Consider the following 21,628-nt stretch of genomic DNA (forward strand, 5'->3'; position numbering starts at 1 on the left):
AGGGCCTCAGGATATTCCAAGGGGGCAGCAAGGTCTTTTATAAAAGAGAAGCTTCATCTCAGGCTCTATTTTTATTGATGTAAACACTAGCCAGCAAAACATCCCCTGGGCATGCGTGCCTCATGCCAGCCCAGCTCAACTTGTTGCAAAAGGCAACTGGAAAGTCACATGTGAGAACAGTGGAAAGTACATATGCAACTATTCTTAGTCATGGAATGTATACAATGTCTCTCTGCCCAGTAGTTCTTTCACAAAGCTCCTGAAGGCAGAGAAAATAACGTCAGAATAAACAAATCCTGAAATCGCCCTGTATAAATCACTTGCCAGCTGAAGGAAAGTCCTCGGTTTACAATTTCACTTGTGTCCTAATGATGGAAAATCTCAAGGGAGCATAAACCGCTCAGGAGTCAGTGGATGTCGGGGGCAAAAAGCAGAAGGTAAATATCTCTATCATTCAATTACCCTGCAGGTAGAAGCTGTCAGTTGTCACCAAAAACCATCAAATCCAGGCCAGAAATTTGCTCAGTCTTTGTTATTTATTTATCACATTAGCCAAAAAGGGAGTTTGGGGGTGGGGAGGCAACAAGAAGCCATGGTTTAAAAAAAAAAAAAAAAAAAAAAAAAAACAAGGTTCTCACTTATTTTCTTCACTGAATCTATCTGTTACTGGAGAGCAGAGTTGCCAGCATTACATGTTTGGGGAATGATTAAGACCCAGGAAGAGATGCATGCATTTGCTGGATGACAAATCTGTTGAAAACCGTGAAAAAAAAATACTTCTAGTGTGCAAGATGAAATTAACTGTTACCTCACTGTAGGGCAATGAAAAGAGCCTTAGGGTCTGGAGTGGAGATATGTATTCAAGTCATGGCTCTACTACTTATTGTCTGTGTGACTTTGGACAAATCACTTTCTCTCCCAAAGCCTCAGTTTCATCCTCTGTTAAATGAGGAAGTTGTGATAGATGATCTGTAAATTCTCTTCCAACTTTAATGTTCTGTAATTCTGAGATGATTTGGGTTAACATTTCAGCCCCAGGCAGTTAAATAATAGGCAACTTGTACATTTTTTTTGCCAGATAAGCAGAAGACCCCAGCTTCCAAGTTTTGATTTGTTCACTTTGGCTACAACAATAACAAGCAAATGACAAGAGAAATAAAAAAAATAAACCAGTAAATTTCAGGGATTTAGACACAGTGTGATTTTTATTTCCCCATCTTTGCTAATCAATATTTATACTGAAAACTGTAAGACTCAAGAGATTGAGACAGGCATAGATGGTCTGCCTTGATTCACCTGTAGCTGAATATCCAAGGCAAGGTACCAAGATTTGACTTTGTAACAATCCATTGCTTTAAGATGGATGGGGAGTCACCTGAGGGTCTACTTTTCAAAGATGAGGATTACTCCTCTGATCTCTTGAGACAGCTGAATGTTTTAAGACAAAAAAGGGTCCTGATTGATGTGATTATATGCATTGGAAACTGTGAAGTCCCCTGCCACAGAAATGTCTTGGCATCCAGCAGCCCTTACTTCCAGGCAATGTTCTGCAGCAACTTCAGAGAGAGCACTCAGGCCAAAATTGATTTAAAGGGCATTGATGCTAATACTTTGCACCAGATCATCCTGTATGTGTACACTGGGGAGATTCACATCACTGTAGAGAATGTCCTACATTTGATGGAGACTGCATCCATGTTGCAGTATCTCAGACTTTTTGAAGCCTGTTCATTATATCTTCAGAAGCAGTTAACCCCTAGCAACTGCCTTAGTATGATCAGACTCTCTGACAATTTGAGTTGTGAGAGCCTCAAACAGAAAGCCAGATCCATGGCCCTAAGGTGTTTCCCAGAAGTATCCTTATCAGAAGACTTAAAGGAGCTATGTCCCTTGGAACTGAGTGACTACTTGGGAGATGATAAACTCTGTGGTGAGGAAGAAGAAGTATTCGAAACATTAATGGTCTGGATCAGACATGACCTCCAGGCCCGGAAAGAATATATCCAAGAACTATTCAAAAAAGTCAGGCTCCAATATGTCCACCCAACCTTCTTCTTCCACTTCATTGTCAACGACTCTCTCCTTCAGTCTTCACCAGCATGTCAAGCCATCCTGGAGATGGTGAGGAGACAAGTGTTTTCTTTGTATGGCACTGGCAGCCCAGACCTCAAGCCACTATGGCATGTCCCCCGGAGAGATTCTCACCGGGATTTCCTCATCCTCTTGGGAGGCAGAAAGGACAATCAGCAAACCACCAGGGAAGTCCTGCTATACCATGAGAAGACTGGCCAGTGGCAATGCCTTGCCAAGCTCCCAGCTCGCCTTTACAAAGCCTCTGCAGTCACCTTGCATAGCAGTGCCTACATACTGGGGGGCATGTCTGTTGGGGTTGGGAAGCAACAAGTCAGTCACAATGTTTACATCTTCTCCCTGAAACTCAATCAGTGGAGGCTGGGGGAACCCATGCTGGTGGCACGATACTCCCACAGAAGTACAGCCTATAAAAATTACATCTTCTCCATTGGAGGAATTGGAGAAAACCAGGAGACAATGAGTTCCATGGAGAGGTACAACAGTATCTACAATGTCTGGGAGACTATGGCCAGCATGCCTGTAGCTGTCCTTCACCCTGCAGTAGCTGTGAAAGACCAAAGACTTTATCTTTTTGGAGGAGAAGACATTATGCAAAATCCTGTACGACTCATACAGGTAAACTTATTCTTAGCAACTTTTATAAATATATGAGACATTTATATAGCACTTTAAGGCTATATATTACTTTATACTGAACCTTACAAACTTACATATATTACTTCAATTGATCCTTATAAGCTGTCCTATGAGAGACTGTAAGTACTGAGTCATATCATCCCCATTTTACAGATAAAAATAATTGAGGCTTAAAATGACTAAGTGACTCACCCACACTCACACAACCAACCAATAAGTGTCAGAGACAGGATCTGAACCCAAGTCCCAGTCCAGAATTCTGTCTACTCTATATTTATTTTTCTAAGTATCATTAGATGTCACTAAAAGAAAGACTTTTGCCTTTCAGTGAGTTTCCAATTTTACACACATTAGGCTCCTGTCCCATACAAAGCGCTAGTGGCTATTAGGGATGAAAAGTAACATAACATATGATGCTTACTTTCAAGGAACTCACATTCTAATTGGAAAGACATCAAATATGTTTAAAGTATATATGATATATTCACCTCACTATGCCCTGTATTATATGTGTGTATACATTTTCACACACACACACACACATACATATGTACATGCAATCTTCCCAATTAGATTATAAGTTTTTGAAGGCAGATACTGATTCCAAGTCTCCACTGAGTTTCAAAGTGAAGATTATATATGTCTTAAGTTCATAGGCTTGAGCTACAAGGAATCTTAGCACTCACTGAATCCAACCCCCTAATTTTATAAATGAGGAATTGAAAATATTAAGTGTGTTGCCCAAACTTGTAAGTGTCAGACATGAGATCTGAACTCAGATATTATCTCCAAGTCCAGTACTCGATGTACTACACCATGAAATCTCTGTCAGTGCATTTAAAAAATCTTCCAAGGAAATCATAAATTCCTTGAGAAAAGCCATTGTATCATATGCTACTTTGTATCTGCAACTCTATTAGCACTTTGTATTTAATGGTAGTCCAACACATAAATATATGTTAGTGTGTATATAAAGTGATACATTCTCAAGTTCTCTCTGAAGAACTTTGGAACTAATTCCACGACATGGGAAAAACTGACACAGGAGAGTCCACTTTAGTGTCCCCCCATCAGAGAAGGAGCTGCGCTCTATGAGTAAAACAGAATTGAAGTAGCTCTAAGGAAATGTGAGATACACAGATTTAGAGAATCCACCCAATTGTTCACACAGACTATTTGTGCCCAACCTGTGGTAAAGTCTTCTGGGCTCATATTGGTCTGATCAGCCACGATCAGACACACTGTACCTTGACTAAGAATGAAAGAAAACAAGCAATCAGATATACCTGCATATATAGCAAAAACAATCAGCAATACAAGACAACCATAAATGCCAAATAATAGGGATACTTAGTATTTATAGGGTTCTTTAAGGTGGGTGATATGCTTTTCATATTTTATCTTGTTTTATCTTCACAACAACACTGGAAGGTAAGTACTCTCACCCCCATTTTGCAGAAGGAGAAACTGAGGTTGAGAAAGGTTAAATGACTTACCATTGTAGAGTTTTAAATTGTCCAACCTATAATAAAAGAAATTGATCCATTGGCACTTTATTAAAGGATCCATTTTCCCTTCTACTGAAGAGGACCCTACATTTTCCTCATGATCTGATATGACCCCTTCCTCAAGGCTTGATAGTATACTTGAGAAGGGCTTCACAAAATACAGAATCCCATTGGTTGATAGACATTGCTCTGAGGGCCAAAAAAAAATTGATATATCAGTAGGGAAGTCTTGGGTTGGATGGAACATCTCCACTGACTAAGTGATCATAAGATGGTCTCCTGCTCATGTTGGTCAACAGAGAGTGACCCAGAGATACAAAAATAAGTTGGGGGACTTTCCATGTTATTTAGTCACCTTTGCCATACTGGGCTTGGTCACTATAACAAGGAAGAAAAAGGGTAGAAGACCTCTAGTTAGCAAGTAAACTCACAATCTACAATTCAGGCTCTGGGGCCTAATTATAACTTATAATCACTACCCCTATGGAATTATATCAAACTGGCTGATACTAATTGGAATAGAGAAAGGGTTCAAATGAATCATTTCTCACACTCAAGGTCAAAATTAGGAACTTTCTGAAACTGGATTTGAACTTGAGTTTTCCTGACCTTAACCCCAACACTCTATCCATTGTGTCACCTAATTGCTTCTGAAATCTACTGATAATAAATGAGGAAAAAGAAATAAATTATGCATGAATTGAGAATTAGATCATCTGATTCAATCCCTTTATCTTTCAAGTGTAGAAACAGACCGAGAAATTTTAAGGGACTTGTTCAAAATCATACAGGAAATAACTAACTAAAAGCCAGATCCATTACTTTCAAATTCAATTCTCTTTCCAGCATAGAACATTCAGTTCTAGGCATGGTAGTCAGATAATACCCCCAAGACTGGGATTTGAAATGGGTGATAAAAGATTGTTCTTACATTAATTGCCATCAAAGAAGCTTAGTTAATACATCTAAAACATTTAGAATGTTAAAAAGGTTTTCCTCTCCCTATTTTCTATTAGCATCTTTAACCATTCTTTTTACTCAATAGAAACCTACGCTAATCAGATACAAACTCAAAAACTAACATTTACATGATACTTTATACTTATAAAATGCTTTCCATACAATATATCTCATTTTATCCTCACAGTAGCCCATTAAAGTAGGAGATATGATTAGCCCATTTTACAGGTGAGGATCACACATCTAGTAAATGACAAAGCCTGAACTTGAACCCAAATCCATAATTCTTTTCATTCTACTGGCTGTAATGGCTTAGTTGACTGAAATAATAATTGACGTTTTCTCACAGTTCATGTTGAATTTCCTCTCTAACTTCTATACTCTAGTGAAATGTCAGGAACACCTTAAGCTGGAAGCAGTATTCATTTCTGTTATGGTCACTTCTCCTAACACCAAAGAGGGGAGATGGGACTATTTTGGGGGCTTTCAAGGACTGAGGGTATCAGCTATTGTTGATGATTTGAGGATGACAGTGTTGCAAGAAACAGCTAAGTGTATGGAAACCCACCTACTTCCTTTGAATAATATGTTTCCTTGTTAAAACTTTCCTAAATTGACTACTTTCATAGCCTTGGATAGACAAAATCCATTATACATCATGTTGTGCCACAGTCTCCTTGAGCTGTTCTACCTCAGTTTCCCTGCAGTAGTTTCCCTCATTGTCTTGACTGAGTTTCCATGAATTGTTCTATCTCAGTTTCCTTAACTGTCCTGCCTCAGTCCCCTAAGTCATAAAACCCCCCTGGTTCCTTAAGACTGAGGACCATTTGCTCTAAGGTTATAAATTGTCAATGGGAGAAGAGGAGCAGATCAGACTTCCTGACTCCTAGCTCCTTCTGCCCCCAAGAATTTATGACACTGCCCCTCTAAGATATTCCAAAAGATAAGACTATCAGGGATACTTCACTGACATCTTGACTTCTGTTATTCAAACATCCTGACTCTGGCTTTTAGTAAAAATTTATAACTTCCCCCATCCTGATTTTCCCGCTTTTTCCTTCCCTTTGTCTGAAGAGCTATAAAAGTGTTTAGCGTTCCCCCATTCATTACTGGATACTTTGAGACGAGAGTCCTATCCAGTCAATTAAACTCTCCAATTAATAAAATATTAAAAAAAAAACTCTCTAATCTCTATCTTGCCTCAGTTTCTCTGGCATTACAATCATAGCTGCCTGACATATCTCCTGGGAGCCCAATCAAGTCAAGCAAAATGAGCACCTCAAAAGGATATTGGATGATATTCATACACCAAAAAACTGAACAGATAGACATTATCACTCTAGGGTCAGGACCCTATAACTAAATCACTAAAAAAGCAGAAGCTTTGGGGCTACAGGTTTAATCAAACAAAGTTACCTTCCTTAGAATCTTGCTTGAATTTTCGCTTCAATAACCACTTTCCTGCTTTGGTTTTTACTCCTTTGGATTGGGACATTTCAAAGGAGCACCAGCATCAACCTTGCCTGGTCTCATGACTTTTCTCAATGGGTATCCTTGGCCCACCTTCACTAGGGAGGGATTATGCCTCTCCAGCCCTGGTACTCTTCCTAACTACCAGCACTGGCAGCAGGGATATTGCAGCATGGTTGAGATCCAAAGGCAGAGAACCTATGACTGACAACATTAGAGCCATAATGAAAATTCTCTAGTAGGGGCTTCCAGAGACTCTGGAACTTTGGTGACAGTACAGTTTTCTGATAAAATTGCTACTCTGCAAGATGCATCTGCCACTTTAAGAAATTGGCTTGAGCTACACTGGTACCAGTTTCCCTAATGGTTCCTAGAATGCCCCAGGTTCTTTCAGGAGATGGGATGAGAATATTCCAGGGTTCCTTGCTTATTTGGACCTCCTCCCCTGGGTATTTCCCAAAGTCCAGGCCAATGGAGTTTTCCTGGTAGCATGCCAACAAGGCAGAATGCCTGCTGGGTCACTGAAAATAGACCTCTAATGGACAATTTTGAGGGTTTCCTTTAGGAATTCAGAAACACTCCCCATTCCATATCTGTTTAGAGCCAAGATTGCTAACCAAGGACTTGACTCCAGCAGAGGAAGGAATGCTGATAGAATATGCAACTCTTTCTTGACTCTAAGTCAGTCTTCAGCAGTAATCCTCTTGCCTGGGTGGGTCAGTTTTTAGAAGATTTTCCCTCCCCATCTGAAACGAATCAATAGGAAAAAATATTGCTACCAACTTAGCCCCGGTTTATATGGTAGTGTGTATGTTTCGATATCTGCATTTATAGGTAGCTGAAGACCTTTCTGCTGTCTATTACAGTCTATCTTTGAGAGTCCATTTAACAGTGGAAGAGAGCTGGGATAAATCAATGTGTACCATATCCAGTGCATTCCTGCCACTAGAAGAAGGGATAATAAGATCTCTCATGGATAAAGAGTTATAATACTGTAACCTTAATGGCCATCCAGTATACCACCTTCTTTTACAGATGAGGAAAAAAAATTCCAAAAAGGTTAAGTAATTTGCCCAAGATCACACAAGTAATAAATGGCAGAGCAGGCTACTCCTTCAAGCTGTACCATCCCTCATCCTAATATCCTTCCCAACACTTACCTATTTCTTACATTTGAGATCAAACTGCCAGAATCCTGGAGTATTTAGGGCCCAGCTCTTCCATCAGTTATGGTGGACTTAAGGGTCTTTTTGAATTTTATGAACTTTATTGTGGACCAGAGAAGATAATCCCAAATATGATATCTCTTCCCAATAATATTGAGAACCTGTTGGCTGCCATTAAACAATCTAGATATTCCCCTGCTCTTTAAGACTCCTAATTCAGGTTCCCTCCCTTGTGGCAGAACCAATAAGATATATTTAGTTTGGTGGCAAAAGAGAAGTTATTTTTACAGATTCCATTCAACAGAATGATCAAGTTTACTTCTTAGGAATTTTGAAAACTAGAATAAGACAGCTAGCAGGTGAATCTGTGGCATTCTATCCTAGGACTTTCTGACTCTTAAGTCCACAACACAGTAATAATTCTAAAGGTTTTCTTGGCAGAGAGACTGGAATAGTTTGCCATTTCCTAAACCACATAATAACATGTATATATACAATATATATATATATATATATATATATATATATATAGTATATATATATATACATATATATATTGTGTGTATATATATATATATAAAATAAAAAATACTTTGCCTATATTGTCTCATAAGAGCTATCTATTTCATCAGTAGCCAGAAATATAAAATAGCAGAAGTGATGATACATATAAAAAAAATTGTACTTCCACAAATACAAGCTGATCTGGATACATAGGGAAAATGAACAAAAGCCAGATTGTCACTGATATGGATGCTTCTTGGTTTGTGCATTGCCACTTCTTATTAGTGTAAGTTCATGAAATTGGTATTTTAAGATTTCCTTAACCGGGAGTGGCAGCATGTGCTCATGCATATACTCCTGGGTTCCTGCCTAGCACTCAGAATTGATCTAAGCTATTCTCTTGCACCTAACACCACAAGCAACTGCTTGCCAAATTGAAGAAATGCTGATTTCAGAAGGAGGTAGGGTTCCTAAAACATGTGATAGTTGCCAGAGAACACAAACAGATTCTTGCAAAGCAGATTCATTCTGCAGTAAGGGAGAGACTCCTGTCTCCTCAGAAGTTCTTCTGTAACTCTTCATATTCATGAAGCTCCATCCTATCTTTATTTCCAGGCTTTCTGACCTAACAGAACCTCTATTTCCGGTATAATATAAAAGTTCTCCAATAAATTTCAGAAGCAAAGGAAGGTACATTTAATCCAAGGAACTAGTTTCTCTCTGTTCCTACCTATATGATATACTGAGAACCATAGAAACTTTTCCTAGTGGAGGCTACTCCACTGTATCTGATGTTATCATATGGGTCTTACAGTCCATACCACCTTCCTCTGTTTTCTCAACCCTGCATAGACATTAACCAACTTATAGTGAACTATAGAAGAAAACTATACTCACTATATTTCTCTGTGCTCTGTATATTATACTATGCTATACTCTTTTATTACTATATTGTACTATGCTATACTATTACAATCTAGCCTTTCAGATGGGTATATATGTACCAACTCTTCCACAGATGAGGAAGTCATTAATTATTATTGATTGAGAGAAAGGTTGGCTCAGAGTTAAGAATGCCTTTGAAGTCTGGAGACACTTTCTCAAGAGAGAATGAGATCTCATTATTGTCCACATTGAGTACAACAATCTTGATAATTTTCAGAATCTCCTTCTGCCCATCAATGCCTGCATAAGTTTGTGCATTCTTTGCATCAGGTCATTGTCATTCTTGGTCTGTGGGCAAGACATACTATTACTGAATCCTAAATGTATATAAAAATGACTCCTTCATCTTAACAAGCCCTTTTTTAAAAGACTAAAACTTCACATCCTGAAATCTCAGACCTCCTGAAACTGATCCTCCAGCAATAGGCCTCCAACAAGTCTATTGAGTTTCCTGTCCTATATGAAGGCAGGTTGACCTAAACTGGGGAAGAGTCGGTGCATGGATATCCTTCTGGGAGGCTAGATAGACGATGGACACAGATCTGAGAATAAAAGATGGAAGTCAGACCATAATTATATACTGGATTTGACAGGAACTTTCCACTCATGTCATATCATAGCCTGAAGGTCTGGTGAGAAATTCTGAGGAGTGGGATGATGTCCAAGACCGCAATCTGACAGTCTTAGCTAAATCAGAAGGAGATATGGAAGAGCCAGTTCACGCACCTCCAACCTATCACCATGAGTTGGGAATTGGAACGTAGGCAGCTCCTATGAAAGGTTTAGAAAAATAGGTCAGATCCCTCTTCTCCCCTTGTATCTTACCTCCTGACCCGGTGATAGCCTCCAGCTCTATTCTTTACCCCTTTAGATGAAGTTTTGCTTCGGACTCTTTCAACTCTTTGGATTTTGATGTTCCAAAGAAACTCAGTTCTGACTTAGCCTGATCTTTGGATTTAGCATTTGCTTGAATGCCAGTTCAGTCCCCATTTATCTGAGGAGAGATTACCTTTTCCTAGTGGGGTGTTTGACCTAATCACTGACATGTTTGAACCCTGCCTGAGTAGCTCATCACATAACAAGTTGAATCCTCTACCAAATACTCTACAGGTAGACCCTGTCCTAAAAAGCAGAATTGCCTGTAAGTACATTGCCCTGAGCTACTTAAGTCTTCCCATTTTATCACCTGCAAAACCAGTCAAAGCTCTTGATAATGGCCTTGGGACCCCGCTCCTTTATTTTCCCCTATTTCCCCACATCACTAGTAAGTCACCAGTAACATCATTCAAGACCAAGGAAATACTTTACTATATCTATGAATCATTAGGGAGCATTTACTATATGCATATAGGCAAATAAGTCCTTCCCCAGCCAAGGTCTTTCTCCCTCTGGCTCCTCAGATTCAATTAATAACCAGCATTTATTAAATGCCTAATATGTATTGGGCACTATGCTAGCTTCTTAGATGACAAAAACAAAAGAAACATGAATTCTCTAACTCTAGCTTACATTCTACTATTAGGATATGGCATTTACTAGGGAATGATGGCTAAGGAAGAGAACTTTGTCCTAAACAGCCACAGAAATGATGAGTGAAACTGGAAAATGGCAAATGGTCGTTCCTTTTCCAGTTGTAGTTGTATGGATTTGATTTCTATTCCCCGGATAATAAATAGAAAGATGGGTAAGAGATAAAACTGGTTTCTTTTCCTAATTCTTCCCTATTTCTACCTTCATTTTTTTGTGAAATCATACAGATCATTCAGTTCTGTTGTTTTTATTCTTGTCTCTGTGACCCCATCTTGGTTCTTTGTGGCAAAGATAATGTTTGTCACAACAGTCTATTTTACTGATAAAGAAACTGAAGCAAACCGGGTGAAGTGACTTGCTTAGGCCACACAGCTAGTAAGATCTAACATGAACTCAGGAAAACTAGTCTTCCCTCCTCCAAGCCTGTCACTCTATGCACTATGCTACCTGGCTGCCCTCCATAGATCATAGAATCATAGATTTAAAGCTGGAAAAGACATTAAATGGCATTTAATTCAAATCCTTCATTTTACAGATAATTTTTACAGACTTGGCAGTTGAAAGGACTTGCCCAAAGTCACACAGCTAGTAAGTATCCAAGCCATGATTTGAATCCAGATTAGCTGACTCAAAATCTGGCACCCTTTCTATTACATTTCCTCTTAAGCTTACCAAGAGCTATTTCGTTAGAATTATCTCTAAATTTTGACTTTTGAGAAAACAGGTATTTTTAAAGCTTCTTTTCCATCTCTCTCTTTCCTTTGAATTCACACAACTGAAATCCCCATCAGTTCCCTAACAATCTGAAATGATTGTTCTTTCTCCCTGGTTCTCACATAAGGAAGTCTGTCTAAATGGGTTCTTCGTAGGTGCCTATTCTAAGTTCACCTCCCCCGAAATGCTCCCCTCCTACTCTTGATCTTAACTAACTTAAGCTTTGTTTTTCTTATTACTCATACTTTACTGACTCATCCTTTGTCTAGCCTGTTCTTAGCTAATCCTCAGGCTGATTACTTCCCCATTACCAACAGACTTTTACAAACTCTGTTTCATTTAGATGAACAGATGGAATCACCTCTGGTTTTCTCCAACCTGTAACTATAGAAGGCAGGTGTAATGAGGAATTTTTATCCCCTATTCATGGCATCCCATGCCTACGTGATGCCATGTGAGTTTGAAGGGCACCTCCTCTCATAGCCAACCCATTCCCTTTGATCATCCTTCTTCCCCTATTCTGTTACTTTCCCACAGGGAGAGAAAGAGATTTGGGATTTGGTCTTCTCTTTGCTCAGCAAAGAAGAAAAGAGCACAATATCACCCTGAAGACCTCTGAATCATCCATGCTACCCTTTCAAAAATTAAATGATACAATCAAACAAACCACAGGGCCAAGAAGTATAATGCATGTGGCTGTTTTCAGTTGGAGTAATGGAAAAAAAATTTAAAGTAGTAGGTTCAGATGCTTTTGTTGGCTTCTTAGCCCTGGCTCTGAAATGGGAATTTCAAGTCATTCAAACATATTGAAGATGAATGTTTAGAGTTACTTGATGAAGCAGGTTGGGATTTTTAAGCACAACTGTGGGGTTTGGTTTGGGAAACAGGGTATTGGGCTTCAAAACTTACATTGAGTGGGGTTTGCTATTCATATTCCTATCATGTCAACCCAAGCTTTGCTCCTGACTCTACCACTAGATACTCTTTCTAAGTTCCACATGGGAAAATGGCTGACACTCTAGGGCTACAGGATCTCAGAATTGGAAAGGACCTCAGAGGCCAATTCTACTTAAATTCTTACCTGAATAAGAGACGACTCAATTATGACAGACAAGATCAATGTATGTCTCTTCTGCTTAAAGTCCTCCAGTGCTAAGGAACCCCCCCCCAAACAAACAAATAAACACACAAATAAATAAATGAAATTCCTCTTCCCACCTAATAACTCTTCAAATATTATAAGACTTATAATTTTCAAGTAAGTCTTCTGTTCTTCAAGTTAAACATAGTTGACTCCTTCAATCAGTTTTTATATGACATGATTTAATATGCCTCAGTCCCTTCATCTGTAAAATGGAAGATAGAGTAAGGTAATATTTGTAAAGCATTTTGTAAACATTACTGAAGATGATGAGAGTGAGGATCTCAAGATTATCTACCACCCTAATGTCCTCTTCTAGACATTCTCAAACTCACTGACATCCTTCTTAAAATATGGCACTCAGAATGGAAGCACATTACCAGAGTATAGCATGATTGCTATCCTCTTAGTCTAGACACTAGACCTGATATTACACTAGCTTTTGTGGTAGCCACATGGTCATAGTGACTCCTTTTGTACTCATAATCTACTCTAATCCCCTCTACAACTTCCCTAATAGCTTCTACTTGATGACTCCCAATAATAGGTAACTCATCCCCTTCTGACAAAGTTCATCTATATTTGGATAGTTCTAATTGTAAGGAATTTGTCTTTCTATTGAACCCAAATTTGCATCTCCATCTTCTAGTCTCTTGGCTTTGCCCTCTCAGCACAAATGGAAATTGTACCATCCCTTTCCCACTTACCTGTCCTTGACTACTTAAATATAGCTATCCTACTTCCTTCAGAACCCATGACAAGTCTTCTCTTCTTCAGGGTAACTTGTCACCCACTTTCCAAGAAATGGTTAAAATTGTCCAGAAAAAAAAAATATTAATTCAAATGAGGATCAAATGAGTTAGCATATATATATTCCACTTTGAAACCTTAAAAAGTTATATATATATATATATATATATATATATATATATATATATATATATATATATATATATATATATATATATATTTATTATTACTATGTTCATGAAACTGTACCCAATACAGTCTCAGAAAAAAAATGACAGGGACTATAATGTTTACTCGCCTGGGTAAAATACAATCTAGATTAACTTTTCCTAAGAGTATTTTCAAGTCTTTTCCAAAAATGATTATTAACATTGTGGTTTGTCTTACTACTTTTACAACCCTTCTAAAACATTATTACTTCCTCAATTCATTGAATCAAAAGGCCAAGATAAAATTTCTAGAGTTCCATCCAGTGCATCTTCCTACCTTCAGATGAGGTCTTTTCTATATAATCTTCGACTAACAAGAAATTATTCTATCAAGTCTTCCAAAGAAAGAGATTCTACTTGTAATATATTTCCATAATTCAGTGTATTCATATGAAAATTATAACATATCGATAATCCCCAAGTTGCCATTGAAACTATTGATGGATTCTCTTCAATTTAGATTTCTTTCTATGGGGCATCTGAGTGCCTCAATGGATAGAGTACAGGACTTGGAATCAGTAAGATGTGAGTTCAAATTCGACTTCAACACTTACTGGCTATGAAACCCTAGACAAGTCAGTTAACCTCCATCTTGCCTCAGTTTCCTCAGCCGCAAAAGTGGGGCCACCTTCCTGCGTTGTTATAAAGATCAAGTGACTTAGTAATTATAAAGTGTTTAGCACAGTATGTAGTACAAATTAAACACTATATAAATGTTACTTTCCTTTGTTATTTTAAAAAATTCACACCATAAAATTTATATAGAGAATAATTAGCTAATATAGTATTTCCCAACTGCTGTGTTGGGACACTATAAGCATTATATCTCACAGGTGTGTCTAATAACATTGTAGAGGAGGAGGAGAATTGACATGTATATGGCATTTTAAGGCTTACAAAACCCTTTACACATATTATCACATCACTTTAAGGCAATTGATATTATTACTCCTACTTGTCATGTGAGGAGATGGAGACTGAGAAAGGCTCCAACTCTACCAGAGCTCTAGCTTTTATCTTACATGGAATCATTGCTGAAATATTACCCATCTTCTCTTTTTTTCTCTTGTATTCTTTCCTTTTCTCTTCTTCATTTAGTCAGAAAAAACCTTTTCTCAATAAAAGTAAAAACTCCTACCATCATTTGTAAGTGAAAATCTGGAGAGAGAAGTTTAGACTTGTAGTTCAAAGGGAAGACCCCTGATTCTTAAGGTAAAGGACCTTCTGCTTCTGAGATTATATGTGTGTCCTTGAATAAATCATGTAACCACCCTCTATCTCTATTTCCTAACCGGAAAATGAAAGGGCTGAGCTAAATGATCTCTGGAAACCCTTGAAGCTTCAGGCTGATAAACTATAAGAATAATTTCAGTTGTTTCCAACTCTTTATGATCCCATTTGGGGTTTTCTTGGCTGGTTTGTCATTTCTTTCTCCAGCTAATTTTGCAGATGAGGAAACTGAGGTAAACAGGATCATGCAACTGGTGTCTAAGGCCAGTTTTTAACTCAGGTCTTTCTGATTTCCTCCGGGTGCTCTAAGCACTGCACCCAGATGCCCCATATACCAATTAAAGCTACCCCAAAGTGGATTGGGCTACTCCAGGAAGTGGTGGGTTCCTATTCACAAAATGTCTCCAGAACAAGGCTGAACACTCACTTATGTTGTAATGAAGATTCTCATTCAAGTACAGGCTAGATTAGATGGTCCTTTTTAGGTGCCTTTTAACTTTCAGATTCTGATTCCAAACTAAATGGCTCAAAGGCCACCCCATCTGCTCCAAATAGAATAAATAAAACTCAGACTGTCTTTTTTTGCCTTCAGGGTATGTTGAAAAGTGAGAGGGACCCAGCATGAAGCTGGTAGAAAGACTGGCCTAGAAGGTATATATGTCTCTACATTTCCTATTAAAGAGGAATACATTCAAAGCTCTGTGGAGAGAATGTGGTATAAAAGGGAGTAGAAAACAATTTAATATTGGGCAGGAGAACAGGACAGGGAGTCAAGACCTCTTGTCCTATTCTAGCTCTAGCATTTGCCAAGTGTGTCAACCTGAGCCAGTCACTTTACATTCTGGGCATCACTTCCTCATGATAAAATGAGGGGACCTTCAAAGTTACTTCTAAAGAGAAAAGAAAAATATTGGGAGGGAGGAGATTGTTGGAAAGAAAAGGGGAGAAAGAGAGAGGGAGGAGAGAGGGAGAAAAGAAGAGAGATGGATTATAGGGAGATGGATAAATAAGTAGGTAGATTAGATATAGATAGGTGATGAATTAGATAGATAGATAGATAGATAGATAGATAGATAGATAGATAGATAGATAAGTGAACATTTACTGAGTACTTACTATGTTGTCTGTGCTAAGTGCTAAGAATATAAATAAGGACAAAACTAAAACCATTCTTTTTCTCATGGAGCTTATCTTCTAATGGGGAAAGACTACACGTGGAAGCTGAAAAGTTGGGCTGGGTGAGGAAGATTTAAAAGACCAACGAGGAAGAAGAGTCAAGAAGGAAATGAGTATGACTGTTTTGGATTATCTCTTCACCAATTAAAGGAGGAAACGACAGAGACAAAGGCATCTCTAGGGTGAGAGGGAAGCTGGGATGGAAGCAGAAAAGGGTAGAGAATCAAGAATGAAGCTAGCATCCAAATCTATAGTTGTACTTGATTTGGAAGATTAGGGTAGGATCCCTATTTCTGAAACTTGCCATTTATGTAAGACACAAGTTCCTGAGTTGTGACTGGCCAAATATTAAAAATGAAAGAGTTCAACTATACATGATCCAGGTCTCAATTCTATGAAATCTTGTTATGCAGAAATATTGGACCATTTTAAAAAACTCTTGGCCACATCAAGATTAAACTTTAAATATCATGGGATCATCCTGGAATCATATTACCTCTGTTCTTTTATTCTGGATAAAAAATATACTTCAATGACTTAAAAACAATGCTGTGTTCTGATTTCTATGACCCTGCCATATTTTTCTTACAGGTTTACCATATTTCCAGAAACACATGGTACAGGATGGAAACCAGAATGATCAAGAATGTCTGTGCTCCAGCAGTGGTGCTCAGGGGCCAAATTATCATTGTTGGAGGTAAGTTTGTGTGTACACCCATATATTCGTCCCCAAAAGCTTTAGAAATTAGAAAGAGCACTAGCCTTGAAATCCCTGCCTGACACATAGAGGATTTTGGACAAGTGCCTTCACCTTTCTCAGCCTCAGTTCCCTCATCTGTATTATGAAGATACTTGCAACATCTTTTTAGAGGGCTTTCCTGAAAATAAACTTTAAAGAACTATATCATGTTCATTAGTTTAGGTTTTAGTTTTAAAAGGGACTTCTCTATCATTACAATAACAAGCAATCAAGAAGATTATTAAATTGCATTAATGAGAGAACACCAGCTGCCTGTTCTTAAACAGATTTAAATGTGTCAGTTCTAGGTGGCACAGTGAATAGAACATCAGCCCTAGAATTAGGAGAGCCTGTGTTTAAGTCCAGACTTACACACTTAGTTGTGTGAGTCTGAGTGAGTCACTTAACCCTGCCTCCCAAAGCAAAAATAAATAAATAAATATGTAAGAGTTAAAAAGATATGTTGGACTCTAAATAACCAGGGCTAACTAACCATCAAGTACTATGTTTACTATATCCAATGGCCAGAAATAAAATCCTTTAATAATTTTCTCAATCCACTTGATTTTTTTTACCATTGACCTAATAATATACCTACAGCCTGCAAGGTTTTGGAGTTAGCTCTTGGTCCTTGGATCCATGTCATTTCCCTGACTGCTCCCTATGTTCCAGACAGACAGACCTAGATCTTTCCATCTCTGTCTCCTGGCCCCTTACTTTTTACAAACTATTTCCCAAAGCTGGAATGGATTAAGATTTCCAGAATTTCCAAATTAAGAGGATCCTCAAAAGAAATTTAGTACAATTCTTGCCTCCAGAAAAGGCAAAACTACAAAACACCCAACAAATGAGCATTCAGATTTTGCTCAAAGACTGCCAAGAATGGGGAACCCACCATCTCCCAAGGCAGGCTCTTCTAGGTTGGGCTAGCACTAATTGTCAGGAAGGGCCTTAAAGAGATCCCACATTAGCCTCTTTGTAGCTTCTGATCTTGGCTTCTAATTCTACTTTCTTGGGCCAAACAGAAAAAGCCTAATCTCTCTTCTGTATGCCAGCCTTTAGTATTTGAAGAGATCTGGTACATCCAAGTCTCTTTCTAAGAGAAGATTTTTTTTCTTCTTTTTCTCTTTTCTTTTTTTTTTAACCCATATTCCATTCATCCAATCCTCATATACCACAAATTCAAATCCCTTCACCATTCTAATTACCCTTGTATGAACAATCCGTAGCCTATCACTGTCCTTCATAAAAATGTGATAACTAAGACTGAACAACAGAAGAGGTAGGACTATTCCTCCTTACTCTGGAGAGATGTTATCTTAATACAGGCCAAATGTATTCTCCTGTTACATTAGCTTTTCTGGCTACAGAGAGAGAGCATGGAGTGGGAAATAGCTGTACTTAAAGTTGGGAAGACTTAAATTCAAGTCTCATCCCTGATCCATACTGGATTGGGGGCCCAAGCTTGGAGCCTAAGCTCTCTATATCTCAAACAATTCTCTAAGCCTTTAAGTTGAAGAGAGATTGTCATTCTACATTGGCAAAAGGAATTATTCCCTCACAGGGGAGCTCTGTATACAGCTAAAAACACAGATTTATACAAAAGAACCAAAATCACACTATTGACTCAGATTGCATTTATTGTCCACTGAAAACCCCTAGATCTTTTTCAAACTGCTGACTAACCATCTGATATTTTTAAGTCAATTTCTTAAACTCAAATATATGACTTCGTGTCTTTCCCGATTGAATTTCAGCTTAGTAGATCCAGCTCATTGTTCTAGTCTGTCAGGATTATTTGGGATCCTGTTTGTCCATCATGTTAGCCACCTCTCCCAGTTTTATGTCTTGTGCAAATTTGTTGAGCATGTCTGTCTTCATCAGAGTCGTTGACAAAAATGGTAACACAGGGCTGAGCCCAAAGCCAAGGTGACAGTGCATTATTCTATTCTCAGGTTATACAAGGAGGCTTCTTGCCTATGACCCTCAAGCCAACAAATTTGTGAAATGTGCTGACATGAAAGACAGGAGGATGCACCATGGGGCCACAGTGATTGGGGACAAGCTCTATGTGACTGGAGGTCGGAGGCTCACCATGGACAGCAACATTGAAGACTCAGACTCATTTGATTGCTATGACCCAGAGACAGATACTTGGACATCCCAGGGGAGATTACCCCATACACTCTTTGATCATGGATGTCTCACTCTCCAGTGCCTTCTTTATCCTTCTGAATCTCCCTAAAGAAAGCATTAGGCTTATGGGTGGAAAGAAAGAACAAGGAGGTTCAGAAGGGACAGTAGGACCCTTGTACCAATTATATCTAAGCTTACCACATGAAAAAGGGCTAATTTTGTGTTCTTCTGATCCTCTCACCTCTATGTAGGTGGTCTGGACCTGGAAAAGTCCAAGAATGACAAAAAAGATAGAATGATGAATTCGGGGGGCTAGAGGGCCTTACTGGTACTCAAATGCCATCTCTGGCATACACTATATATGTAGTCATGGGCAAATCAGTTAATTTCTCAGTGCTCCCAAGCAACTCTCTAAAATTAAGGTTCCAAGAGCAGCTAGATGGTTCAGTATAATAGAGCACTAATCCTAGAATCAGGAGGACCAGAGTTCAAAGCTAGCTTCAAACACTTAATACTTACTAGCTGTGTGATTCTGGGCAAGTCAATTAATCCCAATTGCTTCAACAATAACAAATAATAATTTAATTAAATTAAAGTTCCAGATGAGTTACTGCTCTGTGGCAGGAGCGGTAAAGACATTTCCCTACCAAAGGTTTCCTATTTAATCTTAATTACATCATTCTCTGTACATATTAGAACTCCAGAGGGCATGTGGAAGCATTGGGGTGCAGTGAAAAGGAAGCTGAGCTTAGAATCGGGTTTGAATCCCAATAACTGAAACTGACTAACTACAAGATTTGGGAGCAATTCTCTAACCTCACTATGGTCTTCTGTAAAATGGGAGGAGGAGTGCCTCCCTCACTGAGCTCTTGTGAGGATGAAATGAGATAATGTATGCAATGTGTTGTGCAAACCTTGAAGCATTATGTAAAAGTTAGCTATTATTATTAGATTAGAGAATATCTAAGGTCTGCTCCAGCTTGAAATTCTATGAACCTAGGAATAACATTTACTGGTACCAAGTGATGTTTTCTTCCAGCCTAGCATGAACTGTAACCTTGTGATTAAAATCAGTAATTTTTTTTTTGGAATCATGCTAAAAGAATTGTTCTTTGGGGGAACAAAGAGCCAGCAAGTTTTTAATGAAATTAACTAACACAGCTATCTTCCTTATGCTGAGAATGCTGGCTATTTCTAGAGTTCCTTTCATCTTCAACAGCTTTACAAATTGGCAACATGACTCAGGGTGTGAATGGGTTTGGAAATTATACCTCTCTGATACTCTCTTACACTTTACCTGCTGCATCCTCACTTCTTTGTATAGTGCTACAACATCCTGTCACATCACAAGAGCAGGAGAGAGCTTTGGGAGGAGAGATGTCCATTGCCCACTGTTTTGACTACATAATCATTTGATTAAAATTTTCACTTTTCAAAAAAAAGAAAAAAATTCACTTTTTTTTTGGTTGTGTTTTTCAAACTCTGCCTTTGGCTTGAATCTTCTTGTAGTACAGTACATGGAAGCCATACAGTAAAAGGGAAAGAATGTAAAATTGAGAATTAGAAGATCAGACTTAGAGCTCAAAGTCCAAAGACTCTTTCACAAATGAAGCCACTAAAGTCAGGGAAAGTTAAACGTTTTGTCCGGAATTATGCAAAAAGTGAATGTCTGAGATAGGATTTGAACTCAGGATTTCCTGATTCCAAGTATAATCTTGAAAACTGGGATTCCCATGTAGGCTATTTTATCTAGTAGCTTAAGTAACTTACCTCTGTAAGTCTCAGTTTCCCCATATATAAAAGGAAAGGGTTGAGCCAGAGCAGGGCTTCTTAAATTTTTTTCTAATCACATGCCTATCAATTGGGTAATGGCTGAATAAGTTATGGTATATGAAGGTAATGAAATATTATTGCTCTATTTTTTAAAAAAATGAAGAAGCCGGTTTTAGAAAGGTGTGGAAAGATTTCATGAACTGATGCTGAGTAAAACAAGCAAAACCAGGAATCCATAGTACACAATAACAAGAAGATTGTGCAACGATCAACTATGACAGAATTGGTTCTCAGCAGTTCAGTGAACCAAGGCAATCCCAATAAACTTTAGCTGGAAAAATGCCATCCATATCCAGAGAGAGAACTATGGAGACTGAATGTAAATCAACACATGTTATATTAACTTTTTTTCTTTTTCTTATGTTTTTTTCTTGGGGTTTTTTCCCTTTTGCTCCAATTTTTCTCTCCCAACATGATAAGGAAATATGTAAAAAAAAAAAAAAATGAATGTACATATATAACCAAAATTGTTGTTTTTTACGTGAAACTTGGGAAAATAAAAAAAATTAATAAAGTTTTTTTTAAAAAGTTTTCTACTTGTGACCTCTTTTCACTTGAGAAAATTTTACATGAGCCCAAGTATATAGGTACATAAAATAGGTAGAAAAATCAAAGATTTACTGATAATAAGTTATAAATTTTGCAATCCCTATGTTCAGTTATAGTACCTCATATGGAATTTTAAAATTAATTGATGAATCTTTTAGGTGCCTCTAGGTCTAAATAGAGATAAAATTAGTGCCTGGGCCTTATTCCCTGACCTGTAAAATTGACTGTCCAAATTAAATAATCTCTACATTTCTTTTATTTCTAATTCTATGACCCTAAAACAAATAAGAATTGATTTATGCTCCTACTAATAATGACCATAAAACCCATCTAGAACA

The 21,628-nt window shown here is 38.0% G+C and overlaps 1 protein-coding gene across 1 annotated transcript; it reads left to right on the top strand.

Annotated features, from left to right (window-relative positions):
• The first annotated feature begins 206 nt into the window (after positions 1 to 206).
• On the top strand, positions 207 to 20,358 carry KLHL38 (kelch like family member 38). The gene is made up of 4 exons (XM_074266055.1): positions 207 to 437; positions 1,079 to 2,709; positions 16,625 to 16,730; positions 18,728 to 20,358. The coding sequence occupies exons 2-4, from the start codon at positions 1,360 to 1,362 to the stop codon at positions 19,015 to 19,017; spliced, it is 1,746 nt and encodes a 581-aa protein (XP_074122156.1). The 5' UTR covers positions 207 to 437; positions 1,079 to 1,359; the 3' UTR covers positions 19,018 to 20,358.
• The last annotated feature ends 1,270 nt before the right edge of the window (positions 20,359 to 21,628 follow it).

Source organism: Sminthopsis crassicaudata, chromosome 1 (assembly GCF_048593235.1).
Source record: "Sminthopsis crassicaudata isolate SCR6 chromosome 1, ASM4859323v1, whole genome shotgun sequence".
Taxonomy (NCBI): domain Eukaryota; kingdom Metazoa; phylum Chordata; class Mammalia; order Dasyuromorphia; family Dasyuridae; genus Sminthopsis; species Sminthopsis crassicaudata.

What these genes read in the sequence shown, in the direction of transcription:
- KLHL38 (XM_074266055.1), top strand. Translation starts at nt 1,360, where the DNA reads ATGGATGGGGAGTCACCTGAGGGTCTACTTTTCAAAGATGAGGATTAC. An exon ending in ATCCTGTACGACTCATACAG is followed by an intron (nt 2,710 to 16,624) that starts GTAAACTTATTC and finishes TTTTTCTTACAG; the next exon opens with GTTTACCATATTTCCAGAAA. An exon ending in CCAAATTATCATTGTTGGAG is followed by an intron (nt 16,731 to 18,727) that starts GTAAGTTTGTGT and finishes TTCTATTCTCAG; the next exon opens with GTTATACAAGGAGGCTTCTT.